The 20,217-nt window shown below is 36.9% G+C and overlaps 1 protein-coding gene across 1 annotated transcript in view; it reads left to right on the top strand.

Moving 5' to 3' along the window:
- WRN (WRN RecQ like helicase) overlaps positions 1-20,217 on the top strand; it is a 129,066-nt gene that overhangs the window by 44,168 nt on the left and 64,681 nt on the right. The window contains exons 10-17 of the mRNA XM_081083049.1: positions 864-944; positions 4,571-4,706; positions 6,460-6,535; positions 8,038-8,105; positions 9,000-9,108; positions 9,687-9,755; positions 11,093-11,175; positions 15,797-15,903. Of these exons, the coding sequence (XP_080939175.1) occupies positions 864-944; positions 4,571-4,706; positions 6,460-6,535; positions 8,038-8,105; positions 9,000-9,108; positions 9,687-9,755; positions 11,093-11,175; positions 15,797-15,903 (729 nt within the window). The remainder of the gene's footprint in view (positions 1-863; positions 945-4,570; positions 4,707-6,459; positions 6,536-8,037; positions 8,106-8,999; positions 9,109-9,686; positions 9,756-11,092; positions 11,176-15,796; positions 15,904-20,217) is intronic.

The raw sequence follows: 20,217 nt of genomic DNA on the forward strand, positions 1-20,217 counted from the left end.
TGTATACTTTGAAATGATGTTTCATATAATGATTCAGAATTATTATCAGGATTTCATGATCTGACTGACATTATTTACCCTAATTATCGCCATTTTTTATTATGTAATAATTAGTAGCATTTTTTATTTATCCATGAAGTACCTCATTTAAAATGTGAAAGAGTTAAAAAAAATTTTTAAGCTTAATATTTTCAAGGTAATTAAGGTTCTACATTCTTTTCCTACTTACAGTTTAAAGATTAGACATTTTTGGGTGATCTTTCCTCCATATTTCTTCTGTGGGTTTCTTTTGTGCAGATTCATGTGCTGTTAGACACTTGCTTTCTGGGGATTGCCAAAATTTTGTAAAGTTTCCTCATATCTAAATATCAGCAGTAGCTAAATAAATAACTTATCTGACATTGTTTTTCAAATATATGTAGATGCTATTTATAAAATATTGATTTACTTAAAGGTATTTTTATGATCATTGATTGTTCCCGACTTTGTGTAGAATTTTTCAACCTTGCAAAGAGGTTCTTACGCTCAAAAATTTTGGGAAACACAGTTTGACATTGTTTAATGATAGTTGAACTTGACACTTTGTGTTCTCATTTATAGTGTGGACTTTATTTCAAGTTTAATGTTTTTTTAATCTTTCCAATTATATTTCTTTCTCTTTTTATTTGTTTTTTTTTTGTTTCTATGTTAATTCCTCCTTTCTTTTTCCTCCCTACCACCCTCCTTCTCTTCTGTCTCTCTATCATAGAAACATATAAATATGTATTATAAATTTATCTTAGAGAAGAGAATATTTTGTAGAAGAGAGGTATGGAGTCAATGAAACTGAAATTAATGTTTTAAATTCTTTTTTTTTTTTAAAGGATTTACCTTCCAAGGATAATGAAGAAGATACATCTTATATAATTGAAAGTGATGAAGATTTAGAAATGGAGATGCTTAAGGTATGTTTAAAATTATGGAAAATTACTTCCAGTTCTTTCCAAAGGACATTTAATTAACTAAAAAATTGCCTAATTCTAAACTGGTTCCACTACAATGAGATTGCTATCAATTATGTAACATTAGATTTTACTTTCCAATTCATAGTTCCTTATACTTTACTAGAGGTCCGCTGCACGAAATTCATGCACAGGTAGGGTGCATAGGCCTGGCCGATGATCAGAGGTTATCTATGGGGTGACTGGCAGGGCGATTGGGGGGCGGGAGGAGGGGTCACTGGCACCCGCCTTGGCTGGCCTGCTCCAGTGTTGCATGTCTGCCTCTGGTGGTCAGTGCACGTCATAGCAACCGTTTGTTCTGCCAGTTCTGCCATTCAGTCAATTTGCATATTAGGCTTTTATTATATAGGATATGTTCTATGAATAATATTTTAGTAGTAGAATACTAATCTTTACAAACTATAAGACATATTAATATGTTTTCTGTGTTCCTTCTTAGGTCACTTTTTAAAAATCGTTTCCTTGAGGGTGGATTGTGGTTCAGCTCTCCAGTATTGAAATAGGTTTCTTTCTTGCCATTCATGTGTATCCCCTTTTATATAGAAGTTCTGTATTTATACATTCATTATTATTTTTTCTTTCTTTGGTTTTATGTACTGTGAATATTTTATATTTATTATATATAATCTTCTAATGTTGTAAATGGTTCAGTTTTCTCCTGTTATCAAAAGGAAATTATTGTTTTATTAGAGGCCCGATGCACAAAATTCATGCAAGGTTAGGCTTTCCTTCCCCCGGCTGTCAGCACCGGCTTCCCTCTGGCTGCCAGGACCTGGGCTTCCCTCTGGCTGCCAGCAGCCGGCCCCACCCCCGCCCCCACCTGCATCCACCTTGGCCTGGTGCTGCCCATGTCCAACCCCAGTCCCCACTTCTCCCTTGATTGATTGTCCCGCCGGCCAGTGGCCTGGGCCTCCCTCTGCGGGGCGATTGAGGGGTGATGGCGGGCCCCCCCGATCAATCACATCACACCCACTTTGGCTGTCCTGGCGCCAGTGCATGTCATAGCGTGGTCATCCAGACAGTTGTTCTGCTGTTCAGCCGTTCGGTTGATTTGCATATTACATTTTTATTATTATAGATTATTTATTTTTAATATATCTTTATTGCTTTCAGAGAGGAAGGGAGAGCGAGAGAGAGATAGGAACATCATTCAATGGCTGCCTCCTACATGTCCCCAGTGGGGATTGAACCTGGACATGCACTCTTGACTGAAATTGCACCCAGAACCCTTCAATCCACAGGCCAACACTCTATCCACTGAGCTAAACTGGCCTCTAGGAATATATATTTTATTGATTTTTTACAGAGAGGAAGGGAGAGGGATAGAGAGCTAGAAACATCGATGTGAAAGAAACATCGATCAGCTGCCTCCTGCACACCCGCCACCGGGGATATGCCTGCAACGAGGGTACATGCCCTTGACCGGAACCATACGTGGGACCCTTGAATCTTCAGGCTGACGCTCTACCCACTGAGCTAAACCAGCTAGGGCAGGGCATAATTTTTTTTATTTTCTACCCCTTCACCCAACCTCTAGTTTTTTTTGTCAGGTCTGTTGAGCCAGCCTGACAAAGTTGAGCCGGGCTGAGGCAGGGAGGTGGGAATTGAGAAAAGAAAGAAAGACAGGAAAGCGGGGTTGGGAGGACCCCAGTTCTCGAAGAACTGAAGCAAGTTTATTAGCCACACAATCTTATTTATACACAACACACTGAATAGGAGGTCTGTCAAGAGGAATGTATTCTTTGTTCCTCTTAATCTCTAAGGGAGAGACACAGCAGAAGGACAAGTTCTCGGTATAGCATATCTCAGTAAATAGTTACAGACTTCTTGGTAAGCCATGAAAGGCTGTTCTCATTCTACTGATAATCGCCATCCAAACAAGTCTGGGAAAACTGTGTGGGTAAGGGTCCCAGCCTTGCTAGCCCCTTCAGGTGCAAGGACCTTGCCAGCTTACATCTGGCCCCCAACAGTCTGTGAATAAAGAATGATAGAACGAAAAGTCTGAATTCAGCCAAATTAAGTGAAAATGAAGTGCAGAAGTTCACAATTACGTGTACTTACTATTTCTTATTTTTAGATTGATGTGATATTTTTTAAAAATGAAATGAGATTAGGCTCCTGATTATTTAGTTTTGAGGCAGAGTATTGGGTAGTGATTAGGAATGTGAATTCTGAATTTAGATGTGGGTTAATTCCAGCTTCTCATTTATTAGCTGTGTGACTTGGAGCAGGTTTCTTAGCCTTTTTGATTCTAAATTAACAGTTGTAGTTATTACTTACGGTGTTACTTTTGCAGAGCTTAGTAGAGCCCGGCATTTTGTAAAGTGTTTAATAAATAATAGCTAGTAGTAATAATAGAACATAAGTGCCAAATCATATTCCTTTATTAATTAACCATTTCTCTGAAGAATGCTGTTTAGGTAGTGAATTTATAGGATACTTATAGACTTCTATAAGCATATTATATATGGAACCTCTTAGATGACAACTTGGTGCCCATGTGAGAGAACTTTATTTTTAAAATGCTTTTCTAGTATGTTTGTTAACTTGAATAAACAATCAGGAACAGAACTTTTATTTTCCTTTTCCAGGCCTGAAACGAATATACTTTAAAAAAACCTTTAAAGTCAAATTTATTAAATGGAAGTTTTAATAAAAGGAGAAAATTAGAACTGTAGTTTAATAATTCTTCCTGTCACTTCTCCGTAAATAATTTTACAAATGAAACAATTTTGAAATATCCTAACAGTCTTTAACTACATAATCTTCATTTAGGAAAGGAAATCAGGTATTGTCAGACAAAATAAAAACAAAAAACTTTATTTTACATTTGTAATATTTCTTGCCTAAAAGTATTTGAATCTTTTTGTTGTTGTTTTGACAATATCAAAAACACATTTATTGTTTGCTTATAGTTTAAACCTTATGCTTACTCAAAAAGAATATGAGTGACCTGTAAATATAGAGAAAATCATTACAAAAATAATATTAAAATCTGCATCTACTTCTTAGGAATTGAAAACATTGACGTATGATGAAGAAAAAATGTTTTAAATCATATAAATTCAAAATTTATAACTCTTTTTTTAAAATATATTTTATTGATTTTTTACAGAGAGGAAGGGAGAGAGATAGAGAGCCAGAAACATCGATGAGAGAGAAACATCGACCAGCTGCCTCCCGCACATCCCCCACTGGGGAAGTGCCCGCAACCCAGGTACATGCCCTTGACCGGAATTGAACCGGGACCCTTCAGTCCGCAGGCCGACGCTCTATCCACTGAGCCAAACCGGTCTCGGCTATGATAACTCTTTTAGGTACAGTTCCTTATATGCTATTAATGACCTCTGTTTATGCTGAAAGTATTCCATCTTTGGCCTTTTGCCTTAGAAACCATTTTTGAGCACATATTTAAATTGGAGCACACATGTTCTTTTGTGTAATTGCTTGCACATCTGCCAGCTTTGGATAAAATTGTAGGCTCTGTTAATAATACTCTTTTTGTGTTTGGTGAAAAAGATACGACATTGTCTATGGTTTTGCTTTTAAAATTATTTTTAAACTCCCAGTCTTTAGAAAACCTAAATAGTCGCACAGTAGATCCAATTCATTCAAAATGCATGGATGTGGAAAGCAATCTGAATGTTCCCTGTAAAGAAGATGAAGATGAGGATGAAGCTATTGAAGAGGAAGAGGAAAATGAAGGTAAGCACTGAAATATGAAATGACTCACCTCTGATACCTACCAGTGACTTTAATTTAGGGCCCAGTTTATAAATATTTTGGAGGTCAAGGGTTTTGTGGCATGTAGTCGATTAATTCCTATAAACTTGTCATTAAATCCCTTAGTGCTTTGGTCTTCATAAAGCACAATCTTACTATTTATAAAAGTAGAGTAATGGAAGTGTCATTTGGTGGATGTGGTGATGTGAAACTTTTAATCTTGAATTTTATATTTTTTTCAAAATTATAAAAAAATTATTAGTAAAGAATTAATGACTGATATTAAACATTATTATAAACTAGAGGCCTTGTGCATGAAATTTGTGCATGGGTAGGGTCCCTAGGCCTGGCCAACGATCAGGGCTGATCTGTGAGGCGATTGGCGGGGTGATCTGGGCCCCTGCTCACACCTGTCTTGGCCTGGCACCGCCCGCTCGCTGGCCCCGCCACCCCAGCCACCAGTTGGGGCCTGTGGGCTGGGGGCAGCTCCTGCATTGAGCGTCTGTCCCCTGGTGGTCAGTGCTTGTCATAGCGACTGGTCGCTCAGCCCATTGTTCTGCTGTTTGGTTGATTTGCATATTAGGGTTTTATATAGATAGATGGGATAGATACATAGTATCTGTTTTGCAGGCGCTTATTACTTAAAACAAGTGGCACAATGTCAAATAGCAAAATAGACTGATTTTTATACTGTGTATACTAACTATAGTAAGAATCCACTAAGTAAACCTATTATTTAAGTGAAGTAATAGCATCTATTATGATAAACTACGGATCTTCTCAAGAAGTAGAACACTCTCTAGAGCTAGATTTTATCAGTGTTATAATATGGAAATTTAAGGTACATTTTATAGGTGGAAAATATATGAAGATGTTAAAAAAAATGTTCTCCCCCTAGCTTTCTTGAATTAAATAAATATATGTTATATCCAAATCAATTTAGCATTCTGTATAGAATTGTTAAAGCTGAAAAGTATGATAATGACTTCTCATTTGTTTAGAGATGAGTTATCTTGATTCTTTTCATTGCTCTTTTTTGGCCACTCTGAGAGTAAAGTTAGCATATCTCCTTGTGCTATGCAACGAGAATTTTGGTCAAAGATTAGGTGGAGTGGTAACTAAGATGAAGATTTTATTTTATCAATGGATTTCATTTGTAACTGTAATCTAATTTCTGGTTATTATTAGTTGGTTATATTATAAAATTTGGATTGGTGTTATTACTTGCTATGGTTGGGTCTAATGTTGATTTTTAGAAGGATAGCAAATTCCAAAATATCATTTTTTTTTTACAGTGCTGGCAAAGCGTGAACCTCAATAAAGTTCTAATCCTTAGAATTAGGTAATTGTTAAGGTGTTTGTTTACCTGGAGTCATGACTGGTGCCCAGAGGACTAAATTGGTTGGATTTAAAAGACAGAAAAATAGTAACCTTTGGTACTTATCACTATGTTCTTTACAAGAAACCAATGAAGTAAAACTTTTATTCCCTCTCACCGTATGAACGTCTGTCTCTTACATAAAAGGCCCGTGGCCATCACGACCAAACAAGCAGTGGCTCTCGCTGCTCGCAGGGTGGGTGTGAGCTACTAGTGGTGGAGAGCTGCGAGCTGCGGAGGGCGGGGCAGCAAGCTACAAGGGGTGATGGGCGGGGCCGCCAGCTGAGGCGAGCGGAAGCGAGCTACTTGTGCGGGCCTCTAGTTTTAATATAAGTACCTATTTTATTTTATTTTAAGACCATTCAATACCAGGACCCAATGAAAAGCAAGTTATTTGCCTCAAGACCTACTTTGGCCATTCCAGTTTTAAGCCGTGAGTGTAATCTCAATTAGTTTTTTAATTTTTAATTATTATTGTCATTGATTCTTAGAGGGAGAGGGAGGGAGAGGGAGAAACTTCGATGTGAGAGCAAAACATCCATCAGCTTCCTCCTGCATGCCTCCTGTATGCCCTCCACACGCAACTTGGGTGTGTGCTCTCTCTGGGAATTGAACCCGGAAAGCTTTTGGTGCATAAGACGATCCCACCAACTGAGACACACCTCACAGGGCTGTAAGCTCAGTTAATTAAATTACATATTTATTATTTTCTTCACAAGAGAAAAAAGGCAAATAATCCATCTATTTAACAATAGTAGTACAACTTTACTATAGTTTATATATGCGACACTGTATTTCCTATTAGTGCCTACAAAGTTAGTTTGAAGTAATATTTGTATAAAATTCATGTCTACCTAGTATACATTATTTTTATAAGCAAGGAAAATTGGCTTTTCTTACCATAGAGAGTTCTGGGTAGAAAATAGTTTTAATACACTAGTAAATGAATCTTAATTTAATGCTGACTTGTTTTTCGTTAAGTATGTATCCATGTGCCTATTTTGTGCATCTGATTGTCCATAGCATGCTGATGTTACAGAAATTCATAAGACAACTGTTTGAAGAACAATGATAATCTTATCATTTTAACATGTTTAACTGTATTAACATTGAAGGGGGCACATTTACAAGTATTATTATGCGATGAGGAACAAGTAAATTTGAGTAAATCTAATAAGAATGTTGATACCTACATTGGATATTTTTCTCTTCTGGGAATTTAAAATTGAATCCATGGAAAAATAAAAAATTGTTCCTGTTGACCTTAAAATTAAAAAAAAATTAACTGTCTTACGTACAGAAAAGTGCATATAATGTACAGATTATATGCACTTTTCTGTGAATTTTCACATTTTAGGCACCTTGTGTAACTAGCACTCAGATAAGGAAGAATAGGTTGTTATCGGCATACTGGAAGATCGCTTTTCCAGTTGATTTTCTCCCTCAATATTTTATTTAAGGATGAACAATAAAGTTGAAAGAATTTTTTTACTATGAATATCTGTATATTCAACATTTTAATATACTTTCTTTATCACATACTCATCGATCATCTCTCTACTCATTCCTTAATTCATCCAGTTTTTAAAATGCTTCTCAAGGTAAATGTGAATATCGTTCCACTCTCCCTGGAGTACTTCAGCATATAAATCACTAACTGTAGTTAAATATTTATTTATTTTTCTCTTAATGTGAAATTTACATAAAAGGAAATGGTCAAACCTTAAGTGTATGTACATTTGCAGATCTTAAGTGCACATGTATGCATCCATGTAACTTACATTTAAAGTTCTAGGGTTCAGACATTTTTATATTGAAGCCCAAAATGTAAAATAAATTCTATTAGAGGAAGTGGAAAAATTAAATGGGTTTGAACTTGTCTCTTGGGTTTCTTGGTAGTAAAACAAATCAGCCTTTTGTGTTTTCACTCTCCAGGGTTCAGTGGAAAGTGATTCATTCTGTACTGGAAGAAAGAAGAGATAATGTTGTTGTCATGGCAACTGGTAAGTTGTGCTTAAGCAAATAACCTAATACTTAAAAAAATAAAACGTAAAGGTTTTTAAATGCCTGTTCTTTCATTAAACTTTCAGAATGCAAATAACAGTAGTCCCCCTTTACCCATGGTTTTACTTTCTCTGGTTTCAGTTACCTGCTGTCAACCAATGTCTGAAAATATTACATGGAAAATTCTAGAAATAAATAATTCATAATTAAAATGCTCACCATCCTGACTAGCGGGATAAAATCTCTCACAGTTCCTTTATCCAGTGTATCCACGCTGTTCCCCCTGCCCGTTAGTCACTTAGTAACTATCTCTATAATTGGATCTGCTGCCACAGTATTGAAGTACTTGTGTCTCAGTAATCTTTATTTTACTTAATAATGGCCTCAAAGCATAAGAGTAGTGATGCTGGTAATGTGGACATGCTAGAGAGAAGCTGTAAAATGCTGCCTTTAAATGAAAAGGTGAGTACAGCACAATAAAGATACTTTGAGAGAGAGACTACATTCACATAACAGGAGATTGTTATAACTGTTGTACTTTATTCTTAGTTATTGTTAAAATCTTACTATGTCTGATTTATAAATTTAACTTTATCATAGGTGTGTATGTACAGGAAAAGAGATTGTATTGGGTTCAGTGCTATTCATGGTTTCAGGCATCCCCTGGAGGTCTTGGAACATATCCCCCATGGGTAATGGGGACAACTACAGGTGGCGTGAAATATAGAAGAGCGTGAACTGAGAGTAGATGCTTAAATTTATGCATGAATTAGCTCTTACGAAGATAGCATATTAGTAAGTGATCCTTTATCTCATTCAGGTGCATTGTAAGAAGAAATCAAAGTACCAAGTCTTTATTTTTATTTCAGTGAGCATATTATTTTTATTTCAAGGCTATGGAAAGAGTCTGTGCTTCCAGTATCCACCTGTTTATGTAGGCGGGATTGGCCTTGTCATCTCTCCTCTTATTTCTTTGATGGAAGACCAAGTGCTCCAGCTTAGGTAAGTAATGTTTTCATTGCCACATTATCACCATTTTCTTCTCCTGTGAAGGAAAATTCTAATCTATCATGTATTTTAAAATCTAGTTCCCAGGAACACATTACTATAAGTGCTACTTTATTTTTATAAGTAATAAATGACATGTTAGTGGAAAAACTTACCTTCTTAAGTTCTCTGTAATTCAAGGCTACCAGGTGGCCCCAATAAGTGTTTCTTAAAACCAAACTCTATGCCATTTTAAATTGTATATCTCACAATTCTGTTCTCTTTCTCTCCGTATGAAGTGTATACATGGAACCCTATATTTTAGTTATGAAAAAATTTTAAACATCTTTAATTCGAGTTTGCAATCTTTTTGACAAACAAAAACCAAAAACCACCTTAACAAACTGCCTTCTAATATGGCCCTGGAAGGAATTTGTTTATCAAATTAGTAAGTTACAAAAAGAGCGAGGATTGCAAAGAAGAGGAATGTATTTTTAAAATAATATTTCTTTATTCCTTCTCACTTAAGAATGAAGTTGATATTTGTAGTGTGTACGTACGTGGCTTCATTATGTGTGTGTGTTTCCTTCTAGAATGTCCAACATTTCAGCTTGTTTTCTGGGATCAGCACAATCACAAAATGTTCTAAAGGATGTTAAACTGTGAGTAATTTGTATGATTTCTGATCAGGTGTCTAGGATATGTGAGAAAATTTTGTATGCAAAAATTTTTTATTTAACACATGAACAAAATATCCATGATTTTAAAATGTATTATCTTTTCTATAGTGCATTTACAGAACTATTAATTTTAAAATCCTTCAAACTGAAAGAAATCTATTTTTAGTTCTCAACTATAATGTTAACATTGAATCACGGGATTGTAAAATTTTGATTTTGGAAGAGAACTTTGGAGAGTTATCTAGTTATGCTCCATTTTACAGATGAGGAAACTGAGGCTCAAAGTAATTTGCCCCATATCACTCACTCAATGAATTAATGGCTGAGCAGGGACTAGATTCTAGATCTCTTGCCCCACTAATCTCATTATGACATAATTCCTTACTAGAATAAAATTGTCAGACACACAGAGAAATAAGTGTAGATATATTAATATAAATATTTGTATATTATTATACAAACAATAAACATGTATTTACCGAGTATTAATAAATGCATATAAGTATGTAACTCAAACTCTTAACAAGATACATAGCATTACTGTCTTTATGTTCTTTTATGTTCCTTTATGTTCTTTCCTAGTTTATCCTTTACCCTTCATCCTAAAGCAGTGGTCGGCAAACTGTGGCTCGGCAAACTGCGGCCCGCGAGCCACATGCGGCTCTTTGGCCCCTTGAGTGTGGCTCTTCCACAAAATACCGACTTCTGCGCATGGGCCGTGAAGTTTCAATTGCCTGCACGTGGTATTTTGTGAAAGAGCCACACTCAAGGGGCCAAAGAGCCGCATGTGGCTCTCGAGCCACAGTTTGCTGACCACTGTGGACCTAAAGCAAACCACTGTTCTAGTTTCTTTCTCCCATACTTTTGTTTTGCTTGTTCTAGAACTTCATGTAAATGGAGTCAGACAATATGAACTCTTGTGTAAGACTTCTTTCATTCATCCTTGGGAATTTCATAATGCCTTGGGAGTCTTCCATGTTGTTGTATGTATCAGCAGTATTTTTAATACCAATGGTATTTAAAAATTTTTAAGAAAAATCCTTATCCGAGGACATGTTTATTAATTTTAGAGAGTACCTTAACACTGAGTACTCCCTGACAGGCATTGCCAGCTTTTTGGTGATGAGTTGAAGTGAAATCAAAGAACAATATATATATACACACATACACACAATATTTAGTTTTTAGTAATTAGCATAATGTATTATTTAAAAATTTATCAGGTATTTTGGTTTTAAGTTGTAATCTATTAGGCTATTGTTTTCTTTATTGTAGAATATTTCTTGTCCTATTTTTTGTTGTTTGTTTTGTTTTTATAGAGGCAAATACCGAATTGTTTACTTAACTCCAGAATTCTGTTCAGGTAACTTGTACCTGCTTCAGCAACTTCAGGCTAATATTGGTAAGTGATACAATAGGATCCTTATAAGTATTTATTAAATAGAGTTACCCTTTAAAGTTAAACTTATGGATGGATATTGGATTTCACTTCTCTTAAAGTCTATTTTAAACACTAGAGGCCCGGTGCATGAGATTCATGCACTGGGGGTAATGGGGTCCTATAGCTCGGCCTGTGCTCTCTTGCATCCAGGACCCCTGGGGGGATGACCGCCTGCTGGCTTAGACCCAATTGACCTGGGGATCGGGCCTAAGCCAGCAGTCAGACATCCTTCTTGCAGTCCAGGGGTCTCGTAGTCTGGGACCTCTTGCTCCTTACTGATCGTCTGCAGTGGAGGCGGGAGAGGCTCCCGCCACTGCTGCTGTGCTCACCAGCTGTGAGTCCAGCTTCTGGCTGAGTGGCGCTCTCCCTGTGGGAGCGCACGACTACCAGAGGGCAGCTCCTGCATTGAGTGTCTGCCCCCTGGTGGTCAATGCGCATCATAGTGACCGGTCTTCCGCCGTTCGGTCGGTTTGCATATTGCACTTTTATATAGGATTAACTCTTCCAGGAAATCTGACTCTCCAACTTGGTGTCTGTACTGTCGTATCCCATAGAAGACTGGAATTCCTTCTGCCATAGAAAGTACTGTGGGCTCCTGTATTATAATTACCAGTTTATGTATGTTATCTTCTGCTACACTCTAAACTTTTTGAGGAAAAAAGCCCATTCTTATTTATATTTCCATGATGCAGTATGTGGCACATAGTAGGCATTTACATGTATTGTTGAATGAGTATTGAGTCTTAGATTCTATGAAATTATTATAATTTTTTAAAAATATATTTTTAATCTAAAATCAGTGTAGTGATTCTCTACCCTTGTTGTTCAAGAGAATCACCTTTCAGACTTTTGAAAAATATAGGATCCTTCCATTGTGAAAATTCTGATTAAATGCCTAGGCTTGGGCCCTGGCATTTTTAGGTTTTCACAGGTGATTTTGATGTGTAGTCAGAGTTGGAAACCATAGTACCTTTGATTATTTGCCTCCAGCGAGTATAATTAACTTAAAAAATTAGATAATAAGTAGAGCTTTTTTCCTAGAAAATTTAAATATAGAATTAGTCAAGAGCTGACACCATTTTTTTGTACTTAAAAATTTTTTTGTCTGTTATTTCTTTTTTGATGTTAAGCTCAGCTATCCAAGAGTTGCTATCAAGGCTTCTATTGTAAATGCACATATTTCCAACATTCAGTTGAACCAGCCAATATTAGTTTTCTAATATTATATAATCCTATATAATAAAAGCCTAATATGCTAAGTGTCTGGTTGTCCTAATATGCTAAGTGCCCGGTCATCCAATCGTCCATTCATCCAATCAAAGCATAATCCTATATAATAAAAGCCTAATATGCTAAGTGTCTGGTTGTCCTGTCGCCTGTTCAACCAATCAAAGCATAGTATGCTAATGATATGCTAAGGCCACTCAACCGCTCGCTATGACATGCACTGACCACCAGGGAAGAGATGCTCAACACAGCTGCTGCCTCTGGTGGTCAGTGCGCTCCCATAGGGGGGAGTACTGCTCAGGCAGAAGCCCGGCTCATGAGTGCAGCCACAGTGGTGGGAGCCTCTCCCATCTCTGTGGCAGCGCTAAGGATGTCCAACTGATATTTCCCAAGTACTCCCGGACTGCGAGACAGCGTAGGCCAAGCTGAGGCATGCCCCCCTGCCCCAACCCTGAGGGCATGAATTTCGTGCACTGGGCCTCTAGTATGCTAATGATATGCTAAGGATGCTCAACTGCTCGCTATGACATGCACTGACCACCAGGGGACAGTCAACTGGGCGACCAGTCGCTATGACATGCACTGACCACCAGGGGGTCGACCAGTCGCTATGATGTGCACTGACGCTCCAACCGGTAGGTTAGCTTGCTGCTGGGTTCCAACCAATTGGGACTGAGCGAGATGGGATGGACATGCCCTGGAGCCTTCCATGGTCCCTCCCTGGCTGGCCAACCTCCTGTGACCCTCCCCGGCCCCGATCATGCCCTGGTGGGGTCCCTCGGCCTGGTCTGCACCCTCTCACAATCCAGGACCCCTTGTGGGATGTCGGAGAGCCGATTTTTGCCTGATCCCGCAGGCCAGGCCGAGGGACCCGGCTGGTGCACGAATTTGTGCACCTGGCCTCTAGTTTTATATAATTATGTATTAAAATCATTTCACATAGGCAGAGTTTTCAACATTGCACTATCTCATTTAATGGTTATTTGCATATAACTCTATAGGTAATTAACAGTTAACAATTTTTCTCATGGTGTAATGAAAACAAATTTGTGTTTTTTTAGTATGTGTTAAAACCAACAGAAAAATGAAGGCAGAAAATAACATTAGATTAAATATATTGCCAAAAAACACACCCATCAGCTGTTAAACTCCCTTATTGCAATTTGGTGTGTCTCTTATTAGGTTGTATGAAGTTCTTGTGAATATTTTACTTTAGATTAAGCCTAACTAGAGACACAAATTGCCTGGTTTTATAGTAAAAAGTTAGGGTCTATGTCCATAGTGGTCTGGATGTATTTTGTCTGTTTTAGCATTTTCTTTGATGGAGTTAATAATTAGCTTATGTCTGTACTTAGATCCTTTGACAGGTAGTTCTAATTTTTTATTTTTATTATTTGTAATGGATTAAATTATGAACACTGCAAGCATTGTGGCAGAATTCTCTGCATATTATAGATGAAAATGCTCTTTTTGTTTGCCTCTCAATGTTGAACAAAAGGTTGAGCATTCTTTTGGAAATATTTTATTTGGCTTCTGTTTGCAGGAAATTGTAAAATGCTCACAAAAGTGAATATATTCAGAATTTTATTTGTACAGTGGTCTGACATTTAGTTAATCAAATTTTTTATGATATATGTTACATTATTTAAGTAGTATGGATTTATAACAGAAGCAGCAAACATAATTTGTAGGAGACTTCTTAAAATCAAACACATTTGTAATTGTCTTTTAACTTTGGAAATAAGGCTTGAGTGACAGGAATGCCAAAATGAAATATGTACAGGACTTGGTCAGACACTTGGACTTGCACATTAAAAGTGAAAGTTGGCAAAAGCTTGCCTAAACTCATTGTGAGGGACAAAGTTCAGCTTCATTAAAAGGTAGTTAGTCAAACCTGTAACTTTTTTTTTTTTAAATATATTTTATTGATTTCTTACAGAGAGAAAGGGAAAGAGAGAGAGAGAGCTAGAAACATTGATGAGAGAGAAACATCGATCAGCTGCCTCCTGCATACCCCCCACTGGGGATGTGAGCAACCCAGGTACATGCCCTTGACCGGAATCGAACCTGGGACCCTTCAGTCCGCAGTCCGACGACGCTCCATCCACTGAGCCAAACCGGTTTCGGCCAAACCTGTAACTTTTTAAAAAATTGATTTTAGAGAGAGGAGAGAGTGAGAGAGAGAGAGAAAGGGAGAGAGAGAGAAATCAGTGTGAGAGACAAACATCAATCTGTTGCCCCTCGCATGTACCCTGACCCTGGATTGAACCTGTAGCCCAGGTTTGTGCCCTGACTGGGAATCCATCCTGCCACCTTTTGGTGTACAGAACGATCCTCCAACCAACTGAGCCACACAGGCCCAGGGTCAAACCTGTAATTTTAAGGAAGGTTTTAAAATAAAGGAGGAGCCACCATCTTTGTTTTAACCTAAATCTGGCTTATTTAGTTTCTAAAGCCAAAATAACTATAGTGGTAACATTGAATTTTCCTTAGGCACTCAGTAGTAATCAGAGAATTTTGATGCTAATCAGCCTACCTTACTCATATTTAGTAGGTTTCTTTTTTGCCTTCTTTCTCCTCCAACTCTATCATAGTTGGTAATCTCAACAAATTAAATTATTTATTTGAATCTCTCCCTCTTCTTTTAGAATGATGAGCTCCCCAAGATCATGGATTGCATTTTATTAATCTTTTTGTTCCTAGAAAAGTGTTTGGATCATAGTGAACATTTAATAACCATATAATAGTAGTGATGATTTTTTTTAATTGAGATCTCTTTTATGTCAGGCCCTGTCTTAGCATTTTATGTGAGTGATCTAATTTAATCTTTAGAGTAACTAATAAATGTTAGGTACTATTATCTACTGTGTTTTAATACTGGCATTTTAGAGGAACTCTCTGGTATGAAATGTGACCAATTATGGGTAGTCATACACCTAATCTCACTAGAAATGTGTTGATCTATCTCCTGATGGCTAATCGAAGAGATAAAGTTAAAAGTATTATCAAAGAAAAATGAAACAGCTCTTTTCTTGGGGCGTTACCATTACAGATGGTTCATGGGTGATAGTCTTGAGGACAGGTAATAGTATTTCATTTTTCTGAGGAATAATGATATGTAAATGTTTCCTCCATACACTTTTAATCTATGTATTCCCGCTCTTCTCAGTAATGATTTTTGGTGTTAGCTGATGCTATTTATGCTTGTGTTTTTGTATGAACCAAATAGTTTGATTTGATTACTTATTCTTTCTGTAATATATATTCTGAGTGAAGAAGGTAATATTGACTTAGATGAAGTTATTCCTTTTTGAACTTTATTTCCCCCACTTATTTCTTTTTCTTCTTTTACTAGGTATTACTCTGATTGCTGTGGATGAGGCTCACTGTATTTCTGAGTGGGGTCATGACTTTAGAAATTCATTCAGGGAGTTGGGCTCTCTAAAGGCAGCATTCCCGTTGGTAAGCTTGCCAAGTACAATGTCTTTTTACATCATCCTCTAGTATTTGTCTCCTCATTTGCTAGGTTCCAGCTACTCTCTTCTTGATTTTCTGCAATCATGCCAAGCATGCTCCTATGTTAGGGCTTTGTTCCTGCTCTTCCCTGTCCCTGACTATTTTCACCCAGGTAATTCACATGGTGTGATCCCTTAACTTCTCTCAGGTCTTTGCTGAAATATTACTTATTTAGGCCTCCTAGGCCACCATAGGAAAATTTCAAATTAACCCCTCCTTCAACATTCAATATTTCTCATATTCCTATTAGGGAGGAGTTTTTGATGGATTGGTTTATGAAATCTAGAACGGTATGTGGCATATTGTGGGTGTTCCATAAATAATGGGGTAAATGAATAAATGAATCTGATGTGGAAACTGATAATCAGATAAGTAACTTTCTCCCACAGGTAGTAAGTAGAAGAGTTGGCCAATAGCTACACAGTGGGAAACTGCTAGTTTCTAAAGCAAACAATTTGAAATAAATATAAAACTTAGTTTCTGCCCTAAAATAGCTCATACTCCAGTAAAGGAGATTAGATTTATACCTATAAAAATAGGAGCAATAACACCAAACAATTCGTGTTACGTGGAACAGTATGAATGATATAGAAAGATCAATAATGTTAATGGTACATGTATAGAAAAAGAAGATATTTGTATGGTGAAAGTCAGTAAGCCAGTGTACCTTAGGACTGCTTTCCAGTAATTTAGAATGGTTTTAAAAAAATAAGCTTTTGGATACTAAGAAGATTGCTTTCTGTAGTCCTTTCCTAGGCCTTTGAATCTAGAAGGATTGTGTTAGAGGAGTTTTAAATATTCTATGCAGCTCTTAAACACATTTTAGTGTTGAATTTAAGTCTTTTATTATGTCTGACTTTGGACTCCATTGGAAAATTTTCATTTCTTAGGATGATTCAGTATAGCGCAGAGTGTTTGTCAAGCAATGGCTCCGAAATCTTTTTCCCCTAGTGTTTTCCTGAATCCTTTTTATTAGCTAAGTGGTGAGAAATGCCACCTGGTGGTTGTGGGACTCCCATTTCCCTCACTGTTCTCAGTGTCTTTTTTTCTCTTTCCCACTGCAATTACACTGGGACAATTGGTGTTAACCTGCAGTGCTTCACACCACATTACTTCAATAAATTAAAAAATAGCAAAGAAATCACTAAACTGTTTGGTATACAGATTCCAATTTGGAGAGAGTCAGAAGAAAGAGCACCCAGGCAGAAAGCTCTACATCAGTCTTAAACTCCCATCAAGTCCAAATAAGAGAACTTGTGAGATCCAGGAGACATGGCGCTTCTTTCCATTACTTTCTCCCCAGTCCTTTCACAAAGATCAGTGTATAGTACACACTCAGTAACTAATTGGAATGAATGAATGAAGCAGGAGAATGTTAACAGACAAGGACCGCCCGCAGCAGGTCTGCCTCAGACCAGCCCAAGTGTGTGCAGGAAAGATTTCACAACATGAGTCCGGGTGATTTTGAGAGTACATTTATTAAAGCTGGGGTCAGTGAAACTAAGGAAGAGCTTGAGGTAGAAGAAATAACAGGAGAGAGTAGTGCTTTGCTTTGGCTTCTTAGACACGTTATATGAAAGAAGTGAGCCAAGGGAAGACTGCTGTTTGCTCAGTGGGAAGGTCATAGTGGAAGAAGTGAGCCACTGGGAACCACTTTTAGCTCCCTGGCAAATCAGGGAAGAGAGGGACTTGGAGACAGGTTCAGGGGGAAGCCCAGGAGCTCCACTGCTCCCCTGATTGTAAGTCTTGTGGGCGCGCTTAGATTTTAAGAGAAAGAAAATAAAAAGTTCATGTCCGAGAAATGTCCTGTGCGTACTCCAGAGAGAATCCACACTGGCATCCTTAGTCTTGAGGTTTTTTATCTCTCTTCTGTGGGTGCAAAATTTAGGGAGGGAGAGTTTCAGAAGAATATCAGCTTTTCAGGTGCGCTTATAATATGCTGATTCATCTGAATGAGCATATAGGGGAGTTTTGGATTATTCTTTGGTTGGCTTTACTGTGTTACTTTTATCTTGGGTCTGTCTGGATTGAATCGGGCTTTTGTTATTTGTTCCCCAGACTTCATCTGTCCTTGGGCTTGGCTGGTACAACTGGCATTAATTGGGTCTCTGTTGCCTATCTCTCTAACCAGAGTAATTTAAGATACTTATTCTCTGGTTAGGGAGGAGAGGTAGAATCCATTTGTTCTCGTGTGTCCTTGGTCAAGGAAGATAAGGTTTTGCTGTCTGTAAGTTGTTCAAATTGTTTGGTTTTGTTAAATTATTTTGTCTCAGTTTCCCCATTCCTCTTGCCTAGGAATTTTCCTAGCTTCTTACTGTCCTACCTTAGTATTATGGAGTATAGAGTTAGGATTAGCAACATGACCCAAATTTAGAAGCAGATGGAATAGTTGTATTCTCTGAGTCTGTAGTTATTTACCATTGAAGTATATATATGACTAAGTCATCCCTAAATTTATAGTCACAAGATTAATTTCTATTTTATTGTTTGTTTTAATAAAACTTGATACTTATTACCAAGGAAACATTTTTGCCAGCTTAAAGAATAAGAGTTTTATGAGTTAAGAACTTTATATAGGTGACAGTATAATTACCATCCAACCCAGTTTGCTTTTGATAATTAATGGGTGCAAACTATTAATAATTATGTCGTGATGACAGCAAAAACTGGGAGTGTCCCAGCAAACCAGGATGTATGGTCACCTTTCTCATAACCAACCTATATATTATTTTTAAGCTTTATCCTCATTTATAAATTTTAAATGTCATAAAGCACAACAAGCTTCTAAGAGAAAAGATTCTATTCATTTCTGAAGTGAAAGTAAATAATTGTTGTTTCTTTAAGTTTAATATATTCCATTACTTTATTCTATTTTCTGTTTATGGAAGCAACATTCTTAATTGTAACCTTTTAGAATCTTAGAGACAAAAGACTGAATTTATTGTGATTTTTTCCCCCACTGTTAGCAGGTCACTTGAGTAGGGATTTTCTAGTGGCAAATGGGAATTTTTGTTAGAAGAGAGCCTAACATCTTGTAGCGTTCTCTCTATTTTGATGAAAAAACTGAGGCCAGGAGAAGTTAGCCCTTGCCAAAGTCAGTGGCAAATCTGGGAGCAGTGCCCAGGGCTCTGGAGTTCTGGTATAGAATTCTTTTTACTTGTTGCAATAACAGTAATATCTGAAACTTTTTGAGTGCTTAATGTGTACTATGCATTATGTTCAGTACACAATATGTTTTATTTGGGCTTCATAATAACTTCATGAGATTGTTGCTATTATTTGTAGCCATTTTATAGATGAGGAAACCGAAGTTTAGAAAGTGAAACAAACAGCTCAAAATCTCACATCTAGTTAGTGGCAAAAGCAGGATCTGAACTCAGGCAACTGAGTCTAAGCCAGAGGTTTTCACTAATGTGCTGCTATTTTGCCTGATTTTTCTGTTAACTTCTTCAAGAGGTGTCATGTTTCATGCTTCTTTCCTTATTTTCAGACATGCATTGCCCATCCACTCATATGGTACTTAGAACCAAACTAAACCCTCTTTTCCTATAGTTTTTATCCTGGAAACTTCTTTCTTTATCTGTGTATGCAGTTAAACAGCAGGTATTTTATTAGTGCATTTATAAATTGTTTCAGTAAAGCACTTAAATTGATGAAAATGCTTTGTTGCTGTGTGGGTGAGAATGTGCATGTCCCAAGAATGCCTAATATTTAAACTTCCCTTGTTCTTAGTTTTATATTTGATATCAATATTTTTATTTTATATGTTTGATTAGAGAATCTAACTTCTTTATAAATTGGCCTATTCATCTCTAAACTGTAAGGCAGGTATTCTTTAAATTCAGAGAACTGTCTGATTATAAACCAGAAATTAATGACGTTAATTTGGGGGGTTACTGTTTTAAATAATTTAAGGATAGGGATGCAAAAATGCTAATCACCTGGTCAAATTGGTTTTGTTACATTTTTTCCATGAAAGAAAAAAAAAGACTCCCAAACATAGTTGACACTTTTTACATGAACTTTGAGATAATTTTTTATTAGAGCTATATTGATTGTAAAAGTAGTTTTTAGTTTTTAATAAATTATTTTTCAAATTCTATAAGTGCTTTTTTTTTTAAAATTGCACATACATTTTCACTTACATAAAAGAGAATTGCTTACACTGATTTTTAAAGTAGATGTAGTATATCTGAGAGCAATTTTATGAGGATATTGGTAGCCCAGTTGGTTGGAGTGTCATCCTGATACACCAAGTTT

Source organism: Myotis nattereri (genome assembly GCF_964212035.1).
Source record: "Myotis nattereri genome assembly, chromosome: 2".
Taxonomy (NCBI): Eukaryota; Metazoa; Chordata; class Mammalia; order Chiroptera; family Vespertilionidae; genus Myotis; species Myotis nattereri.